At 46.5% G+C, this 21,404-nt stretch overlaps 2 protein-coding genes across 2 annotated transcripts; one reads left to right on the top strand and one right to left on the bottom strand.

Moving 5' to 3' along the window:
• The first annotated feature begins 4,788 nt into the window (after window positions 1–4,788).
• Window positions 4,789–8,173, top strand: LOC117842371 (homeobox-leucine zipper protein HOX25). The gene is made up of 3 exons (XM_034722793.2): window positions 4,789–5,554; window positions 5,647–6,074; window positions 7,697–8,173. Exons 1-3 carry the CDS (start codon window positions 5,440–5,442, stop codon window positions 8,063–8,065), a joined length of 912 nt encoding a protein of 303 aa, XP_034578684.1. The 5' UTR covers window positions 4,789–5,439; the 3' UTR covers window positions 8,066–8,173.
• Window positions 8,174–10,617: 2,444 nt separating this feature from the next.
• LOC117846183 (UDP-glycosyltransferase 90A1) lies at window positions 10,618–12,961 on the bottom strand. Its single transcript, XM_034727298.2, has one exon. The coding sequence runs from the start codon at window positions 12,955–12,957 to the stop codon at window positions 11,851–11,853; it is 1,107 nt and encodes a 368-aa protein (XP_034583189.2). The 5' UTR covers window positions 12,958–12,961; the 3' UTR covers window positions 10,618–11,850.
• Window positions 12,962–21,404: the final 8,443 nt, after the last annotated feature.

The following is a 21,404-nucleotide window of genomic DNA, read 5'->3' as shown; positions in this document are numbered from 1 at the left end:
TTTTTGCCGGCCCTTTTCTCCATGGACACAAAGGCAACTGCTATGCACGGATCGGAGCAACTCCTGTTTGTCCTCGACGACGTACGTGCCCGGCCCCCTGGGCTATGGCCCTCTGAATCAACCTCAAGCACTAGCGAGATTCAGTAGCTTATTTGTCTGTCTTGTCTCGTCCCATGTACAGCCGCCGACGCACATGCCATGTCCGTTTTGCGCGCGGAGACCTCATCTTTCTGCAGATCGTCGTCGCACACTACTTGTCCAGATCATGATCTTCGTTCTCCGCACCCAGTTTCTTTCTTTCTTTCTTTCCAGCCTTCGATCTCCGGCAGATCCCGTATCGGCTCCTAGTGCAAAGAAGGCCTTCTTTGTCCATGACAGGCACTGTGCACACCTGCACCCGTTCTGTTGCGTTGCACACATGGACACTCATCTGCTGCTGTCGAAGTGTCGAGCTGCCAGTGGAAGCCGCAATTAAAGCGGCGCCGTTTCTTTGTGCGCGAGCCATTCATTTGCCAATTGTAAACGCTACGCACTTTGGGGGAATGATAACTTAGTTTGCTATGCATCTTTCAAATCTAGACATCTCGCCTTCATTTGTGCTATCTGTTTTTTTTTTATGGAAAGTGCTATCTGATTGACTGAACCTCTGAGCTAACGGCAACGGTTTAATCGATCGATCGGCCCGGTGACAACCCCACTTCGCCTTGTTCCTCACATGCCAAAAAGAGGATCGGAGTATATATGCGTGGCCCAGTCACGGGAGCATGTATGAGCTCTCGTAACCTCTCGTTCTGTTGTGATGGAGGGCGGCGTAGTGGGGAGCCGGTTGGAGGAGGAAAAGGGGTTAAATGGGTTGAGGCTGAGGTCTAAAGCTACCGCGTGTGTGGCTGCAGGTTTTCCTCGGTGGATCTTTCCCTGTCTTCTTTTCCGGCAGCAGCTTACCTTCGTTTGATACTAGTAGTGCTTCATTAGAATGATGAAAACACGACTAACCATGTGAGGGGAGGCAAATCATCAGCTTTTGCTCATGTCAAAAGTTAAGTGGCGGTTTGTGTTACATACATGCACTCAAAAAATTTAAGATTTGGAAACACAGTGTCTGTTTCTACAATAGTACGTAATTCCGTCAAACAGAGAAAAAATAGTGGTTGATTTGAGTTTCGACTTTTGACAACATGTCGACAATCTGTTGGCTCTGCATGCATGTCTAGCCAATCTCTTGGCGAGTAGTAGTAAACCATGCACATATTTAGCTGTGCCTGGTTAATTTATGTTCCATTTTTTTAGACGACATCATGCCTCGTTAAATCAACATATATTAGAAATTAGCTCCATCCCACTTGTCACATTCCTGAAGTCATGTTCAAATGTCATGACATGGATGACACTACAAATTGCAACACATGGCAAAGGTGTCGCTGTTTGGTACTAGGTCAGACAACCCTCAAGCAGAGTAGAAATTAGAAGTCACATTGACGACAACAAATCACAAAAATGTGACCTTTGGCGTCTGTTGCTGATCGTGGTGCACATGAATTTCATTGGTCTGAGAGAAAGATATTGCTTCTATCTTTTAATTTTCATTTGGAACCCTACAGCGATATGTTTACAGGAGAAGAAAAGGAATAGGCTTTATTACAGGAGAATTGGGACCTTAGCCTGACAGGTACACCGCGAAAGTCTGAAAATATTGTAGATGAACTTTTTAATTTTCGTGGCGTTTTCTTTATTGTGTTGTCGTTACAGCCCTTCCTTTTGACAGGTTCTGAAAATAAAAGGTATGGCAGCAAACGAGACCAAAATGAGAAACACAAGGATTTGCAGTCTCACAAATCAGATGATTCTCTCTGGAATCTTGATGTCAATTCTTTTCATGTAAAAGTTTTGCCATGATTCCTTTATCCTGAGTTCTTTTTTTCCCTTCCAGTTTATTTGCCGACACCCAGCTGCCTACTTCCCACTGGCCAAGCAGACAAGTGCGCAAAAGAACCCAAAAAGATAGGTTTGATTAACCAGATAATTGTGACGCATCATTCATTAGGTCATTGATCAGGCATCAGAAAACTACAGAAAGTCAGATTAGTTCCTGTGATTGCAACATAAAACCCACACACACCCAACAACCCTTCACCGGCACAGGTGTTGAGCATCATCCTCCAGTCCCATCAAAATGCCACCCTGCTAAGAACAGAAACTTCACACTGATAATCAACAAGAAGTTAAGCAGCAGCAAGAAAATATAGAAAAAAAATGTTATCTCTTCAGGATAGTGGGGGTCAGAATTGACTGCGACGCCACCTGTTGCTGCGAGCCTGCAATCTGCATGGAACAAGTGGTTGGCCAAGAACATGGCATTTGTCCATTTGATTCTCTGAATCTGGCCTGAAGAATATATGATAAAAGATCAATTCAGGAGTGTTCCTGAGTGGTAGCATCAGGCGGCAGCTGAGAGTTAGACTAATGGCATTCCTGGCGCCATGTGAAACATGGCACCATGCAATGCAACTAAATGGCATATTTGAGTACTAGCTGAAAGCTACATTTCATCACACCTACACATCAGGATTGTATTCTTTTTCTTGATCAGATAAGAGTGAGAAGTTATTCTTTCTTGGGTCCTTCTTGGAGGAAAAACGAGTCCTGCAAATACTATCAAAAGTGAGATCAGATAGGAATGCAGAAGCATTTGTGCTTGCATCGTTTAACTGGGATTGGTAAGGATCAAATGCCTATCTAGGGTATCGGATATTACGATGAAAGATGGGAATAACCGTATCGTTGATTTTTCGTCTAGGTCTCGTTCCACTGCAGCAGAAAGCATATACGAAGAAGCATGTGTTTAATTTCTTATTTCTTCTTCTTCTTTTTTGTAAGGGCTATGTGTATCAACTTAGTACAGAAGGTGGAACTTTATTATTTAATGAAGCTTCCTTCTTCTAAAAATTTATTTGGACGCTAAGTTTTGCACTGCCAAATGTGTACATAAGTTTTGGTTCTAATCTTGTACGAATATGGTTGAAGAATATGTCCTTTGTGACACTCTGCATTGTACTAGTGTTATTGCTAATTATCATGGAGCGAGCATATTAGATACGATACTCAGTATGTAGAAGTGCGCAATTATTTTTACCAGCTGGTGAAGAGATTGAGCTTATTTGAGAATATCCTTTCTTTTGCTGCAATGGCTATTCTTTCTTTCTTTTCTTCCCCTTTCTTTTTTTTTTTGGCAACGATTGCAATGACTTCAGCTGCAATTTAGCGAAATGGGCACATGTTGGCGTTTATTCTGGCAGTTCACCAAGATGGTAAATCTTTCAGAGGGGAGATCATGTAACCTAAGCTTTATGGCAACACAAGAATATAGGAACACATGTTTAGACAGGTTTGGTCCATATATCAAGATGGTGTAGTAACCTACATCCTGTGTTTGGCTAGATTGTATTGCTTGCGTATGATATTGCTTGTGTTTTTGGAGGGTAGGGTAACAGGTCAGTGAATCTATCTTGTAGTCAGTTATAAGGCGTACAACATTGTACTTTCCCTAGCCTAACCAACTCGAATATATCCCATAACCTCCGGGATATTCATGATGTCTTGCAGTGCATGCCGCCCTGTGTTGTGTGCCGCACCGTAGCCAACCCGACGACTCATCCTTGAGAAACATAGGACGGCCCATTTTAGGGTACCCAGGGGTAAACAGGGGTAAGAAAGATCCCCCAAGGAACATGTTGTGAGCTAAAAAAGAGAAGGTTTTTTACGGAACTGGATCACACTTGTTCTTATCAGATAGATGTTGCATTGATCTATCTAATGAGCAAAAGTTCAGAGTTAGTCTAAGTACGTGGACCGGATAAACATTATGAAATGGAGGAAATATATGGCTTTGTGCAGTTTTGTTGACAAAATCACCTCACACAACTACACAAGAATACCATAATAAGTGTCCTAAAATAATTGAGTTACACGTATTCGATGCTAGGTGCCTGCGTAAGATTCATAAATCGATCCATATGAATTTTTGTGAGAAAAATTTCGAAAACAGTTCACTCTCCATACAAATATGGTAAAGTTTCCAGGTTCCAAAATGAGATCAACCTCAAGTAGTAGATGTCTAGTATATAATTGCCAACCACGCAACTGGAAAAGGAGAAAGAAAAGAGGAGAGAACAACCTGTTGCTTCTCTCATGTCATCTTGAGTTGACTTCATAGCATATTCAACCTTTGTTTTCCCAACTCTGCGTGGAAAGGCATAAGAAAGAATCAAGAAACGAAAAAATTATTCACAAGTTGCATCGGTCCAGTACGTGTTCAAATTTGGGACAACAAATTCACCAGCTAGTTGCCACAATTGCCATGTCGCATGATCCCTTCACACACCTTCAAATCATAATCTTACCACTGCAACTGAATCCTTAGCTGGTTAATTGTACGTGTCGCCCTGTCATGAAGCTGACATAACTGTGTTTAGTATGCTCGCTAACTTGTTAATAAGGTAGTACATGAAAATTCAGTGTGTGGTGTACCATAACCAGAGCCATTTCTAAATTAGCTTTTTAGGTTTCCAAAGGGTGCTCTAATGTGTGGATCTTGTGGCTTGTCTTTCTACTTGCACGAAACGGTGTCACCAACAGAGAAGCACGCCCATGTACAGAATAGAGTAGCACCAGCAGTAAACTGTCAACAGCTTGCAGTTTGTGCTGCTGTTTTTTTTTAATGTTTTTTTAGTATTGATGTAGTTGATTGATCTTTGTCGCAGCACATGACATCATATATAAATCATACGAAAATCGAAGATTCCAAGAATTCCAAACTATTTGTGTGCAGAATTCACAAATTTTACGAGCTCAAACCAGCTAAAAGGTACTTCGAATACAGGAGATATATGGACTTTAATCCCCCAATCAGGATTCAGGAGGTATTTCTGTCACTACGCCCCACCCTCCAAATGCCCTTCACTCCTATAAATCCCATCCTCCTCCAAGCTTCAGAGTTTACCCGGTTTGCCCACACATTCCCGCCACCGCAGACGGCGATTCCCCTTCTTCCAGTCCCCAATATATCCACTGGACCCGCGCGTCTCATCAAACTGGTGGGACGACACCGCCGGCCAGCTTCTCCGGCCACCGTGTGTCGTCGCACGAAGCTTGCGGTGGCGAAGCCTACGTCCTTCCTCGGGGGCGGCGCCATGGGGTTCACGCTGTACCCCACCAAGTCGTCGACGACGCGCACGCCGTGGAGCACCAGCTTCTTCCGCCACAAGTTCCCGGCGGCGGCGCCCTCCTTCTTCTGATCAGGCTGTACATAGCTCCGGCCGCCCGGCGATCTCCGTGTTCCACGAGGAGGTGGGGGAGCATACGTACGTACGTACACCGATACACGTGAGTGTGAGCGTACAAAATACAAGTCCTTTCTTTGGTTCGTTGTTAGTGAATTGGCGCATGGACTACGGCCGCAACATGATCAGCTCCGCCGTGCCATTCCGCGCCGCCGGCGAAGGCGGCGGACAGGTTTTCCTCTTCGGCGGCGGTGGCGGCGGCGGCGAATTCCTTCGAGGTCAGTGGATCGTTACGGATATATAAAGCGTTTAGTTAATTAGTTCGTGGAAGAAATGAAGAATCCGTTGCTCATGCCCTCGTTATCTGCAGGTGCGCCGGTGGTGGGGGCCGGTGCGGCGGGCGGCGGCTGGCGCAAGCGGCCGTTCCAGCTGGCAGCGCATGAGGAGCTGCAGCTGCAGCTCGAGCTGGGCGACGACGAGCTGGCCGGCTTCGACTACGAGCTGAACGGCGGCGGGGCGCAGGAGCGGACGAAGCGCCGGCTGACGGCGGAGCAGGTGCGGGAGCTGGAGCTGAGCTTCGAGGAGGAGAAGCGGAAGCTGGAGCCTGAGCGGAAGAGCGAGCTGGCGCGGCGGCTGGGGATCGCGCCGCGGCAGGTGGCCGTGTGGTTCCAGAACCGCCGCGCGCGCTGGAAGGCGAAGCAGCTCGAGCAGGACTTCGACCGCCTCAGGGCCGCGCACGACGAGCTCCTCGCCGGCCGCGACGCGCTCCTGGCCGACAACGACCGCCTCCGGTCACAGGTGAGGTCATCAATCCTGCCTGCGGGCCATCGTTTAGCCATTGCACTTGGGCTACTTAGCTAAGCACTGTCATCCAGATATCTCAACAACCAATTTCAGGAATTATATTTGAAAAAAAGTAAATAGGTTTAGACCTTATTTGGATACTCAGTAGATTCAAGTGGAATGGCAGGGATTGAAGAGGAAATTATTTCATTTTAGACTTAATTTCCTTCGTTTCTTTCCAATTCTCTTCTGTTCAAACAAACCCTCACGGTAACTTCAAAGTGGAATAGTTGATCCTTGACACCCTAGAATTCGTGTATGACAAATTCTTCAAAGTTCAACGATATGTATTACGGTAAATTTATCAAGAACGATTATATATGAAGAATCGCATAATTAGGTTTTTCTTTTTTGTAAACTAGGATTGTTTGTTTGAAACGAATGTTACAAGATGCATATATCTTTAGGGATGCTTTCTTTGTAAAAGTATGAACTTAAGACATGTTTGGACAGCGTCTTTAACTTGAGACGTCGCTACTCCCTTTATATTTTTATAAGGTGGTGTTTTTTCTTAAGACAAGTGTTTTGCACAATTAGTTGTATTCATATGATACAAAATTACTACCAGAAGAATAGTATTAAATTTGTGCCACAAACATCATATATTAATAGAGTAATAGTTGGTTATATATTGTTTTTGCAAATTTATGCCCCTAAAGGTCAGCACCAACCTTCTTTAGTTTACTTCAATTAATTGAACCAGAGGGATACAAGTCCGCACCTATCCTAAATTAACAGAATAAGGTATCCGCACTCTTTTCATGGATATAAGAACTTCTAATTTGTTCTAAGTCAAATACTTTTAAATTTATCCGATCATAGAAAAAAATCAGAAAAAATAACAAAGCACAAATGATGTCACTAGATTCACTGTAAAACTAACTATCAGAAGAATATGCAATTTTTTTATTTGAAATGGTTTATTTTTATATATATTATTGGTCAAAGTAGCATACAAGATGGTGGTCAAATTATTTGTGGATGGAGGGAGAATCTTCGTAGTGAAATAACTAGGGCCATAGGCTAGCATCCAGGGTAGTTTAGCCAAACATGCTAGCAGGTTCCACGATGATAATTAGGGCATGTTTCCCTCCTAGTTATATAATTGGACTATGGTTCAAGGGTAGTAGAGCAAAAGAGTATCATGGGACCACTTTGGGATCATAAATAATCTCAAATAAGCTAGCTCCAATGTGATCTTTTACCATTTTAGAAGTACTCATGAACCATAATTCAGCTTATATAATCTAGGTGGATTATAATCTCAAACAAACAGGACCCTTAGCCGATTGATGAGCTGCAGTAGTCAACCTCACTAATCATAGTACTAGAAGCTAAAATTCTAAATAATCGATCAGAAAAGCGACCCCAACATTGATTAGTAGGGACACTTTGTTCAGCCAGAGGCAGACACTGCATTTCACATGTCACTGGCAGTTGCTGTTACATGTATGAGTTGCTGTCACATGTATCAGTAGTTCAGTACTACGGCCTGACCAGGCCAAGAAAATGAATCTTGCATATCTTTATTTAAAATGATCATATGCTAATATACACATAGCGACCTTCCATATCAGGTGATCACCTTGACTGAGAAACTTCAAGCTAAGGAGGAGTCGTCGGCGCCAGATCCGGAGGAGCAGACTGTCGCTGCCCTGCGAGAGAGAGCCTACGGTACTCTCGAACAAGATCAGCTCTGCATCCAGCCCGCCACCGGCGGCGCGGCGCCGGCGCCGGCGGTGGGTTATTGTTACACGGGGGGAGACAGCGACAGCCCGGAGTCCTATCTGGCCGGCGCGCGCTCGCCGCCGTCGTCATCGGAGGACGATTGCGGCGGCGGCGACGGTGACGCTGGGCCCTTCTTCCTCCCCGACCCCGAAGAGGACGGGGTGCAGCTCAACAACTGGGCATGGCTATGGAACGAGCAGCAGTATAACATAGCGTAGAAGTGTTTGCAAATGTATATTTGGTTTTGCGTTTTCTTAGTATTGGTACTGTACCTCTGCTGATAAATTAAAGCTTTATTATTTATATTTTTTTATTTATATTTTTCACACTGGCATTTCTCACCCAGCTGAAAGGGTAGTTCATTCCCAGCCTGACATTAGAAGCGTCTGCAGTTTCTGTTCAATGAGGGTCAAAAGTTGGGCCGGGCTGGCCCATACAGTAGTATTAGAAAACCTTTTGACCTGCTGTAGTCTCTTTCCTTAAATGGGCCAGGGCTCTTACACGTCCGACTGGCCTCTTAGATTGGAGTTCGCTCGCTTAATGAGATTATACTCTGTCCGTTCCAAATTGTTGGCTATTTTAGCTTTTCTAGGTTTATATATACTATTATGCATCTAAACATATATTATATCTAGGTGCATAGCAAAAATTATACACTTAGAAAAATTAAAACAATTTACAATTTGGGATGCAGGGAGTACTTTGTATTTTGCAAGACAAATCTGCGCATATTATGTTAAAGTTTCCAAACTAAATATTTTGATAATTATTTGTTTCAAAAGGTTGGCCGGAATTTGATCAGTGTCAAGTATTTATGACTGAAGAGAGTACTCCCTCCGTCCCAAATTATATGTCATTTTAGCTTTTTAGATTTATATATTTTTTTATGCACTTAAATATATCCTTATATCTAGATGCATAATAATATCTATGCATCTAGAAAAGTCAAAATGACCTATAATTTAGGATGGAGGAGGGAGTAGTAACTAAATTGATCAGCTCCAGGACAATGGGAAACTAAAGCTCGAGGACAATGGGAGGCCCCTTGTATGAAAAAAAAGGCAATGTGTACCAAATAAGTGAAATTTAAATTACAATTCCAATTGAACATAAGAGGGTTTCAATCAAGCCACTACAATGCTAATACCAACAATCGAGCTACAAAGTGCAAACATAGGTCTATATATCCTGTTAAGAAAAAAACAAACGGGGGTTTACATACGAAATTAAGGGTCTGTTTGGCATGGCTCCACTCCAGAACTCTAGCAACTCCAGTAAAAATTTTAGCCAAACACCCCAGCTCCAAAACTCTATGTAGCTGCCAACTCCATGGACATGTAGTGCAAATGGGGTGGAGTTTTGGAGCACCTCTTTCACAGCTCCAAAACCACCTATTTTGAATCTCCTCGTGGAGTTGGTGGGTAATTAACCACCAATGCTACTGGTTACAAAAAAAAACGCTTCGCTTCTATTCCTCCCGAGAACCCCCCGCACTTCATTCCCATCCCGCGTGCCTGTTCCGCCTCCGTTTTCTTCTGGCGCCGCCGGTTCTAGGGTTGGCCCGCTGCCGGCCACTGAGCCCCACCGTCGGCCACCCCTGCTGCCGGCTGCCCGAGGCCGCCGCCGGCCGCCCCAGCCTCCACGATCGCCACCAGCCACGTCGAGCTCCGCCCTCGGCCCCTCTGCCGCCGGCTGGCCCAGCGCCCCCCCCCTCGACCGCCGCCGGCTGCCCGAGGCCCGCCGCCCCAGCCACGTCGAGTGCCGCCAACCGCCCTGTGCCCCCCAACCACCGGTCGATGAGCTACTACTGGCATGGCGAGTAGTGGCGGCGGCGCTACAGCGCGGATGGACCCGGAGGTGACGACGAAGTTGGTGCGGAAGGGATCCCGCTCCTACTCGACGTTCCCCAGTGCACCTTCCTCAGAATCGACACCTAGGTCGATCCGATTCTCCCCGCAACAACCCTCCCAGCGCTGTTCATGCGTGCGTCAAACAATTTGACGGGATTTCGCCTTAGCCTGCTTCCTGTTCTTCTACAGGTGTTCTCTGTCGGGCCTAAGTTCAAAGGGATGACGAGGACGTGCGCGGTGAGGAACGACGAGCTGCCGTCGAGGACGCGGTGTAGACGGTCCTGCCACGCGCGCATCGAAGGAGACGAGCACCAACGACGCCGCGACGGCGAGCGTCCCGAAGAAGAAGATAATGTATGACCGAATGACAAGTGGGGTCATGGGTTGGGGTAAAAGTGACAATCCATCCAGAAAGATCCTCCTTTTGGAGCTGGAGGTACCCATCTAGCCAAACACCCATTTTAGTTCTGCAGTTCTGGAGTGGAGTTGGCTCCACCTGAAGTTCTGGAGTGGAGTAGCTCCATCCAGAGTTGGAGCCATGCCAAATAGGACCTAACAGGTCATCCAAGATTCAGCTCGCCAAAATTTTCTTCTCTTTTATCTCTCAATGGTTTTCGGTGGCAGAATGCAGTCCTTTCCACCATGATACATACAACTTACCTGTTCATTGATTTTCTTGCTATGCTCCCTGATCATCTCCTCGACTGCTTTCCACGATGACCCGCCTTCAGATACCACTGCTTGAGCATGTTCTGCTAACTTTGCCACGTTCGATGCCATCAATACTCCATCCTTCCCAAACATCAGCTCTCTTACCACCCTTGTGATCTCGTGACTCTTTTTTTAGATCAAAGGCATTACGCCCAACTTTATCGAAAGCTTAGAGGGCGAAAAACTTCAGCCAACTATTACTGGGATTATCAGTTTTCAATTACAGGGGGATCTGCCCCAGCTTCAGCTTCTACTCTTTAGACGATCTAAGCATAACCATCTCTTGTCTCTAACTCTACTAGACTTTCATATCTGAACCTAGCTAGACCACCACAGTTCTAACCGATTGACAGTAATACAAAAGACAAGAGTAGCCCAAACCCACAGGCAAAAGAAAAACAGGTCCACTCCTGCAGCCATTACTAAGCTAGTTGCCGACATGCTTGTGAGAACTCTCCAAGCAAACGTTCCACCTCCTCCAGTTCTTCTGCTTCAGTAGCGGCTTCCATTGTGTAGCAGGGACATCATCCTGTGCACCACCACCATTTGCGTTGCCGCGATCTTCTTGTTGAACATGGCGTCATTCCTTGTCTTCCACAATGCCCACATCGTACCTGCACATATTTTGTTAATCCAATTCTCCCTCTCAGTACTACCTCTACACAACTTTGGCAGGATATGGGCATCGCCTACCAGCTCAGCCTCTCTTTGTAAAAACCCACATGAACCTTGCTATTGGGCAGCAGAACAAGATGTGGTTTGTGCTTTCTATCTCCTCACAGTTTGCAACTTTCTGGGCCCGCCAACTTCCTCTTCTTCAGTTGGACTGCTGACTGGATTTCATCATGAAAAGCCATCCGCATAAAGATTTTTATTTTTAGTGGCACATGGCTCACATCCATCATCAAATTATCTTTGACACCTAACTCTCTATACAGTGATCTCATTGTATACCTGCCTGACTTCTCCAAGGCCCATCTTATCTCATCTCTCCCTTCACACAAGTGTAGTTGTTCCATCACTTCCACCAGCCTATTCCATTCCTGCATTTCTGTTTCAGATAATGTTCTTCTAAAGTCGATGTGGCATGTTCCACCTCTCAGGGCTTCCTCTACTGAAATCTAGGGGTCTCTGCAGTATCTGTACAGCTAATGAAACTCAATCTTCAGCGCATACTCCCCCCACCTGGTGTCCTCCCAAAACCTAGTTTGTCATCTCGTGACTCTTAACAAGACCCCCAATTGTTCCATCACTACTATGGACCCTAACTCCAATTCCTAGCTCATCAACGACAAGCTTTGCATTCATAGGTTGTTCAAACTCAATTGGCCATGCCACCAAAGGGACACCCGCAACATCACTCCCCTGGGTCCCACCCACAATGACTTAAACATCCTCGGATACATGAGTGTTAAGTATTTCTTATTGGTCCACCCATTCTCTCACCATCTTTCTCCTACCTTCGACACGCTCCTCGAAACCCATCTCGAGGAAGAAGAAGATTGCCGGGCCAAGCATAGTGGGCCAATGGGCCAAGCCCTAGGCCCAATGTGCCGGTTCCAATGCTCTACGTAGCGGTCCACCAGGTCACGGAAGGTGTTCATGATCAAGCCGTGACCAGCGGCGACGCCCGCCGCCATCTTGGCATCCAACTCCATCAACGGGAGTGGCGGCGGCACGAGGTCGGCGAGCGAGAACTGGAGGTGGGGGAACTCGGGCACCGTGTACATACCGGTGGACGCGTCGGCGTCGTCATCACGCTGCGCCGAGGCCCCCAGCTTGTCGCGCACGCACGCCTCCCGGACGGCGTGCGCGAACGCGGACGTGCCCAGGAACGACACGGTCGGGACGCCGAGCGCGGCGGCCGACGCGTGCGCCCAGTACAGGAACCCGTCCGCGACGAGGAGGTCCACGGGAGGGCGCATGGCCGCCAGCACCTGCTCGAGCCGCGGGCGAAGCGGCGACGTGGCCTCCGCGAACGCGGCGAAGGAGGACGTCGACGTGACGCCCTCGGCGCTCTCGCCGCCCGCGGGCGCGTGGCCGGCCGGGAACGGGAGCTCGACGACGGAGGCCGCGTCATCCCCGGCCAGCGAGGCTCGGACGAACGACGCGTTGCCCGGGGTGGTGAGGAACGTGACGGCGGCGAGCCCCCTGTGACGGAGGAGGCAGGCAAGGTCCAGGAGCGGGACGGTGTGGCCTTTCGCCATGAGCGGGAAGATGGGGACGTGGGGCACCTCGCTGCCATGGAAGTCGTGGCAGTAATCAGCAGCGGGAGCCATTAGCTTTCTTGGGCTTGGCACTCGTGAACGTTGTCTTGTGAGTTGTGATTGACTGCTGCCACTGCCGCACTGCGAGCGTCGCTGCCCGTGAATGCAAGCAGTATTTATCGATCCAGGACCAAGGTGTAGAGAAATACAATCTTGCCTGTAGCTGATAGGTCTCGCCATAAGGTTGCCTAGAGTGCAAGGGCAGCTGGGTAGCTGGGCAGCTGATGAAACGATTGACTCGAGGAGTCTAAGGCTCCGTTTGGTAGAGCTTCGGCTTCTCATAAAACGGTTTCAGCTTCGACTTCTTCGGTGGAGTGGCTTTTTTAGTGAAGCTTAAGTCGTTTTGCAAAACGTTTGGTAAAACGGCTTCTCAATGGCAATATATGTAATTTTATTATCACTTAATGCTTGGAGAGAGAGGAGAAGCTGGTGAAGCCACTTTTTTCGACTTCTCCTCTCTAGTGCAAGCCGTTTTGCGACTTCTCCCCGGCTTTGGTGGTGAAGCCGTTTTGAAATTGGCCCTTTGGTAGGACTTCACCAAAAACCGGTGGAGAAGCACTTTGAGAAGCCCTACCAAACGGGATCTAAATTCGCAGGCCTCCTTATCATGTGGCCATTATTTTATCATATTGCTCGTCCAGGTACAGCAGCTGTGGAGCCATGGACGACGCGTCGACGCAGGTTGATCTCTCTGTGTGATATTTGTGTTTTTTTCTGCAGCTGCTGCACACAGCCACTACGGGAAACAGGGAAGATGCCGAGTGCAAGGGGCACTCGGCGAAGCCCCAAAAACACTCGGCAAAGCGTTTGCCGAGTGTAACACTCGGCAAACGACACACGGCAAAAATCTTGACGGCAAACACTGATTCGTCGAGTGTTTTGTGTCGGGCACTCGGCAAAGACTTTGCCGAGTGCCCAAAAAACACTCGGCGACCAATTATTGAAAAAATAAAAAAAAAGACACCTGCTCCGCCGCCGCCGCCACCATCCTCTCCCCTTCTCTTCAGGCCCCGGCGCCACCATCCTCTCCTCTTCTCTTCAGGCCCCGGCGCCGGCGGATCCGGTGGAGGGGACGGGCGGGCGGCGGATCCGGGGGCCGGGGGCCGGGCGCCGGGGGGGGCGGCGGCGGATCCGGGGGCGCCGTGCGCCGGGCGGCGGGCGGCGGCGGATCCGGGGGCCGGGCGCCAGGCAGGCGGCGGCGGATCCGGGGGCGCCGTGTGCCGGGCGGCGGGGCCGGGGGTGCCGGGCGGCGGCGGGGAGCGCCGGGCGGCGGGGGGGGGGGGGGGGGGCTTCCGGCGGCGGGGGGCTTCGGGAGGGAGAGAGGAGGGAGAGAGGAGGGAGTACTGACGGGGGCCGGGAGTATAGTGAGGGGGCGGGCGCTTAAGTCCTTTGTGGCCGGGCATTAAGTCGCCGAGTGTCCTAGGGGTAACACTCGGCGAAGGGTGCTTGGCCGAGTGTCTCCAATAGGACACTCGGCAAAGTTATTTTAAAAAAAATTTAAAAAATATCTAACAATTTCAAAAAATTGTCAAAAATTTACATGAAATAATATATATTCTCTATTCACTGTACAAAAAGTTTTGTAGTCCAATCAAAACTCGACCGTCATTTTGACTCCAAATCTTATGCAATCCTTCTCAACGTTACTATTTTTCTTCGGAAATACTTCGGTTTGTAAACATCGTACGTGATGAAATGTGCAAAATATTCTCAATTTTTTTCCACAGCCTCCACCTATGATATCATCACATCATGACAAATCTCATGATTTTCAGATTTTGTTTATTTTTTTTATAATTTAAAAATATCACTGCCACACGTTCGTGGTCGTGTTTCCTGAACAAGATGTTCGAAATTTCTTGTCATTTCATGGGTCAGGTCTCAAATTGGGCCAAAAAACATGAATATCATTTTTCTACTCATTTTGTTCCATAATTTGAATCACTTGCTGTTCAAATTTGACTTATACCAAAAATTCCCTTGAAATGCAATTAATTAAATAAATATAGCAAATAAATCCAAAAATATACCAAATTTTAACATGGAGTACCACATGTTGTATGTGGGGAGTAGAAAAAATTTCATGGTGAAAAGAGGAAAAAAATTATTTTTTTGCCGAGTGTCAAAAAAAACACTAGGCAAACCCCCCTATTTGCCGAGTGTTCTTTTTGACACTCGGCAAACCTCCCTCTTTGCCGAGTGTTTTTTATTTGACACTCGGCAAAGCCCCGGTTTGCCGTGTGTTTTTTTTTTTGCCGAGTGTTTTTGGCTTGGCACTCGGCGAAGAGCTTGTTTGCCGAGTGCTCGAAAAAAAACACTCGGCAAAAAAATACACTCGGCAATTTTCATGTTTCCCGTAGTGAGCACAGCCGTTCGGCTGTAAGCCCATCAGCTGCAGCTGTGTTCTTAATTATCTTCCATGCTGGGAATTAAGTCTAAGCAGCACAAGCTATGTGTGCAAAATCTGAGCATGACGTCTGGCTGCAGCTTCTGTTGATGCTGTTGGGTGGCTGTAGTGGCTGCTGCAACTAGGGGTGGTAATGGATCATGGCACTTATTTTTTCTTCACAATCCAACTAAACCATATATATATATTTAGCTCAAAATTATATAGTATTTCAGCCTGATCCTTAGTGAGCCCGATCCTTAAATTTGCTAAGTTAAATTAAAGGCCCTTTACCACCAGCACAGCAGCAGCCAGACGGGCTGTTAGAATACTAGTGAAGGTACGTTCAAAAAATATATAAATATAAATTTAATTGAAACCTATTATTATGATTGGTGATATGTTTGTTCCGGATTATATGTAACAGGAAGGGACTTAATATGGTTGGTGATCTGAATTGTTGCAGATTAACTATGATTAATCATCAATCAATTAATCAATTTTATTGGTGGGGACTTTTGTCTCGTAACTGGAAGGGTTTCGATGTAATTGGAAAGCACTCAAAGTGATTGATGATTTGATTATTCTAGATTAACCCCGATTGATCATTTGGCTTGAATTGGAAGGTCCTGACCTGAATGAATTGATCGTGATTTACCATGCCCATGTAATAGGTGGAGCCGGCGGGTAAAAAACGCGCAATGACAAAAAAATCATCAACATCAGACGCAGTAGAGCAGCAATATGCAACAGATGCTGGGAATATCGCGTCTCTCCCTCCCTTCATCAACCATTTTAGTGTGATTTATCCTGATAAGTGGACCTTCTATGAGGGGTACTTTACTCGCTCTTTAGGTATAGACTTTTTTGAGATCTCTTATAAACATGTACGCTCTTGCTTGCCTTGCAGTATCTCGCATGCCTTTGCAGCGCCCGCAGTACCATGTCTTTGCAGTCCCCAGCAGAAAGCAAGCGAGCAGGCTCCTGCAGGATGAGCAAGTTTATTAACAGGCAGTCATTGAAGTGCCTGCGGCTGCGTGCCTCTTTGATGCTGATTATGGCGACGGGAACTACTACGGGCCGTAGGCTCGAGTACGTAGGCTTTGAGCCAAATGTCATGTGCACTCATTCAATCCCTCGTCCGGGAGCTCAGAGCCACACGTACCGGACACAATCACCTCCTATGAACGCACGTGTATCTCGCACGCATACACGGATACACGGTCGGGGGCGGATCTGCAGGGGTGCTGCAGCACCCCCTGAACCTGTATTTCTCTAGTAAAATTAGCTTTTCAGCTCCAACGTTCACATATAAACTAGGAAAAAAATCGAATTACTCCCTTCAAATATAATAAAAATATAGATAACCCTCTAAATTATATTTTGGTTTAATTTACTCTCTAAACTATGCTATTTGGTTCAACTTACCTTATAATGCAATTTGTCATTTTTTTTCTCCATACACAAGTCGAATTTTAGTTTGAGAATTTCTAGGATGGTAGTGGACATCATAACCTGTATTAAAAAATATTTTATAAATTTTTCATCATTATTTTTTATATAATTTTGTATCTCAACAATAAATTTTATTATTAAATATCCTACCCTATCAAAGTAGCGATGCAAAATTCATGATATATTTTTTTAATATGCCTTATGTTGTCTACTATCATCTTGCAAAATTTAAACCTAAAACTCCACTTGTGCATGGAGAAAAAAAAAGATAAATTATATGAAGGGGTAAATTAAACCAAATGGTATAGTATATGGGTAAACTGAACCAAGAAATGCTTTAGGGGGTCATCGGGACTTTGGTTATACTTGACGGGAGTAATTTGAACTTTTCCCTATAAACTATGAAGTTAGATTAATTACAAGAGGCTCAAAGCATGTGTCATACATGTTCCTCGACTCCTATTCACATGTGCAATAGTAGTAAAAAAATATTAGTAAGATAGCATTCTCATTATTTTAGAGGGTGTTTGTTTAAGTAATCAATTCATCAATCATTCTAGATGAGGTGATCCATCTCCATCATTTGTTCATCCCATTTAATTTGGAAAATCCTAAAAGAAATAATCTAGTGTCTTGGAGCCTGCAAACACTCGATTTTTCAGGGTGGGCGAGGGGTTTATCGAGGTTAGGATTTGTACACCTTCTTTTCTCTCCAATTGAATGCTAGCTAGTAACGTCTCTTAGAGCATCTCCAGCAGTCTTCCAATAAATGTTTCTCAACAATTAGTTAATGGGGATATCCTAATATCCATTTCATTATTTTTAGGAGAGTTACTTTTGTAGCCTCCCAATAATCTTACCTCAATCCAACTACCGTATTGGAGAGTCACAACTCCACCTTTGTTTAGGGAGAGTTGGGATGAATTATTGGGTTATCCCAATAATTATTGGGAAAAGGGAAAGAGAAAGGGAGTCTGCTGGAGCACTATTTTTTTTACCAACTCTCACAATATGGTAGTTGGTTTGGGAATTGGGGAACTGCTAGAGATGCTCTTACATTTTTTTTCCTAAAAAAATATCTTAAATACTGGAAGGAGGAGAAACAGTAAAAGGATCAGAAGGAGTGAAAGGAGGAAAAAGAAGGGCCATTGTTGTTCTTGTTTTCTCATTGGGTTTTTGTGCGGTGAAGTTCCCAAACCCTTCGTCCCTGTTGATCCACGGTTTAAAAAAATGTTTTAGTCTAGAGGATTGATGATGGAATAAGTCGTGGTTTCATGTACATGTTCCTGAATTTTCTGACCGAGCAGTTTGGTTAGGCCATGTTTTTTCTGGCTTACTACGTTTCTTCTATGAATTTATAAATTTTGTCCAAGTAAAAGGAGCAGGATCTATCACTGTTCTTATTTGTGATTTTGCTATGTCGGAGTTGGGGCAGTAACATAGCTATTAAGTTTTCAACCACCATAGAAGCCAAATTTGTTGTACCAATGAATACCAAATTTATGGAGTATAGAGTTTTTTTAATCGTTCAAGTATGTTTCTGCTTTCTAAAAGTTCAGAAATTATGGCACCGATTTATTGATTGAGGGAGGCATGTGGGGTTATTTCTGGTTCATTCAATATTAGGAGCATCCCTTTTCTATAAAATTAGATCTCGCATTTGTGTTAAATGAAATGGAAACTATTTGGCCTGAGACTAAATTAGCTCTAGCCGTGCAGATGCTCCCGCGACAGAGGACCCTATTTGCATAACATCAATCTCACCTCCGAATTCCGAAGCAAAGCAACGAAGGAAAACACGAAACGGCCCCCGCGTCGCCACTCACGGGCGACACCGGCGGCACCTCCGGCGTCCGTGCCACCGGGCAGCTTCCACCAACCCCTTCATCTCGCCATCGCTGGAGCGCGCCGCCGGAAGTCTGGCGGTCGCAAGGAAGGTGACGGTGAAGTCTCCTCTCTTCTCCCGTCCCTATCTCGATATATGGGCACGGTGGCGCTATGGGTATGCATTGTCAGCAGCGGCTATTTCGGCGCCTCCATGGCTGGATCCGGCGTGCCTCAGGCCTGATCTGCTCGCCGTGGGCTACTTGACAGCGTGCTGGTGACCATCGCCGCGGGGGCAAGGTAGCTGCATGTAGAGGCGCTCGGATGGCTGCTCCAGCGGCACGTGCTGGTGGGCAATGGTAGTGAGCGAGTACACGTCCCGGCGGCAGCACCGTGGTGTGAGGACAGCCATCATGGTGTGACGGCAGCGCGGCGCTGACTGGGCATTGGGGTGTAGGTATGCAGAAGGCTCGGCAGCTACTCTAATGACAACGACGCTGCGGTCGAGGACATCATCGAGGCCGCCATCTACGGCAAGGGTGAGATTGGTAGCGAGGAGCCTCTAGTTTGCACGACGATTGCCTGAGGTATAGTCTATGGTGTGACGAGGCGAGACGGTGAGCACGCGGTAGCGTGCAAGATGGATTGCACGTAGCAGCCATGGAGGTTCAACCAGTTGGTATTTGATGGTTCCTTCGTTGGCCTGTGGAGCTTGTGGTAGGCAATTGATCAAGTGAGGTGCTGCAGCAACGGCAACCTAAGGCAGAGGAACGGATGCTGGCGCTCTTGGAGGCAGGTTTACTGATGATGTGGAGGTAGCTTGAGGTTGTTGCATGGGTGTCGGAGGCTGCTCGTAGCGGATCGCGGCGGTTGGCCTTGCTTAGCAGTGATCAATGTGTTGACGAAAGTTAGCACGCCAGTTTGTGAACCGCAAACGCAGGAATCAGCTCTTCCCTCAGAATACTCCCCCAAGGTTTATCAATCCGTGAAACTTATAACACAAGATCTATTTCAACTAGCATTGTTAGTATGAACCTTTTGTTGATGACTAGTTAGTATGAACCTGTTGGCGCAGGAAATCGGCTGATCGAATTCCCAGCGTCGGACACACGACCCGGGAGAATCTGCTTAGCTCCTATTCGGGTGATCGCCCTGGTACGGTTCACGCGGCGTGCCAGCCAATCTGACCTATTGATTGGCAAGGAAAGAAACCTGTCAATTCCCAGAGGTTGCGATCGGCTAAGGTTCCGATCTCGAGGAAGCTTATCAGCGAATTGGCCGATTTGCCGTAATAAAGAAATCGGCTATGATGCAACCGATTACCAGGCAACGTTTATAAAGAAAACTACTAGAGCAATTTAAACAACGCTACAGTAGCAACACTAGGAACAGATCTAATCGGCTAAAATAAATAGATTAAACAACGAAGTACAAGGAAAGCCGAATTTACCGATTCCTAGCTGGATAACTGGTGATAAAACTAGAACAACAGGTAACACCTAGAATTCTAGTAAATATCGATAACTGATGAACAAATCTAAACGAAATGGCAGCGATGCGCCCGAAGTTAAAGCTTAGAATTTACTCGATAAGCGGAACTTACAAGATCGGCCGGAGGTCAAGTTGATGCAGCCCCGCCAACCCGTACAAACTCGTGAAAAAGGGAAAAAGTATTGGCGAAGTCGCCTGCTTGAAAGTAAGTACGAGGAAATAATAGTTTGTTGTATTGAGTTGATGATGATTACAGATCTACAAGGGTGGCTATTTATAGCCCCGTACAAATGACTTCTTATCCGACTAGAACTCTATCCCTAAATTTAAACAGAAAACGAATATTTACAAGTACGATTCGTACTAGGTCGATTATCACGCGCTTCATGGGCTGATTCCTTCTTCATCTTCATAATCCTTTTTAAGCCCACACTGGCCCAACTATTCCAACCTCCTAATCGGCCGATCACCTCTTCGGCAAGGAGTAACCGATCACGACCCACATGTCGAGGGCTCAGACTCACTCCGACCCTGGAAACTAAGGTCGGACGAGGCGGAGATCCTCTTTTGGAGGGTCGGGCGCGTCCGATCCCAAACCTCAGGGGTCGGGCGAGGCGGAGATCCTCCCTTGGAGGGTCGGGCGCGTCCGATCCCAAACCTTAGGGGTCGGGCGAGGCGGAGATCCTCCCTTGGAGGGTCGGGCGCGTCCGATCCCAAACCTTAGGGGTCGGGCGAGGCGGAGATCCTCCCTTGGAGGGTCAGTCGCGTCCGATCCCAAACCTCAGGGGTCGGGCGAGGCGGAACTCCAAGGATCAATCGGCCGATCCTCGACTGTAGCATTAATTGGTCGCTCCTCGACTGTAGCACCAATCAACCGATCCTTGACTGTAGCACCAATCGGCCGATTTCCAATCGTCGCCCTTGTATCTTGCCGCATCTTCTAATCTCTTTCAATCGGAACCTTTTGTTGATGAGTAGTTCAGATCCAATCTATGAACAAGAGATAACTAATCCAGAGCAACCTAGACTATGCATATGTTGTAATTCTGAGCAAGGTAGCAAACCAACATAGATATGATCATAGCAAAAGGCATCTTTAAATCTACACCTCCGGTCTTGTTCTCGAAAACCCCCACCTTACACAAGGAAGAACCTATCGCGATATCCTCATCAGCATAGACAGTCTAAGGGCACGACCATAAGAACATGTCATACTCATCGGAAGATCAGGCATGCAAATCTAGTCACCACGACCACATAAATATCATATGCAATCTATCATCAATCATAGATTGAAAAGCAAGCAAACCCGAAAGAGCATAACACCATAGGAGGCAATTAGATCGCTAAGAACAAGAACACATCTATTACTTCACCATGAATGATTGTACATTACCAGATGTCCACTGGGATCCTACCCTATTCTGATGATCCTAACTTAAGAACTCCGACGTGGATCTTCCTCGCAGGGTTCCCACATCAGCTACGGCTTAGCTACGCTAATCCCTAGATAACTGCACAACCCTCAGCTCTCCCAAGTGGTGTCCCTCAGGCTCCTTCTGCTTCGCTGCTG

This window comes from Setaria viridis, chromosome 2 (genome assembly GCF_005286985.2).
Source record: "Setaria viridis chromosome 2, Setaria_viridis_v4.0, whole genome shotgun sequence".
In the NCBI taxonomy this organism is placed as follows: domain Eukaryota; kingdom Viridiplantae; phylum Streptophyta; class Magnoliopsida; order Poales; family Poaceae; genus Setaria; species Setaria viridis.
Note: the sequence above shows the minus strand (reverse complement) of the source record. Positions and strands in the feature narration are given on the sequence as shown.

Excerpts from the sequence above, each read along its gene's own strand:
- LOC117846183 (XM_034727298.2), bottom strand. The coding sequence starts at position 12,957 with ATGAGAAGCCGAAGCTCTACCAAACGGAGCCTTAGACTCCTCGAGTCA.
- LOC117842371 (XM_034722793.2), top strand. The coding sequence starts at position 5,440 with ATGGACTACGGCCGCAACATGATCAGCTCCGCCGTGCCATTCCGCGCC. Across the intron at positions 5,555-5,646 it reads CGGCGGCGAATTCCTTCGAG|GTGCGCCGGTGGTGGGGGCC; the intron begins GTCAGTGGATCG and ends CGTTATCTGCAG. Across the intron at positions 6,075-7,696 it reads ACGACCGCCTCCGGTCACAG|GTGATCACCTTGACTGAGAA; the intron begins GTGAGGTCATCA and ends CTTCCATATCAG.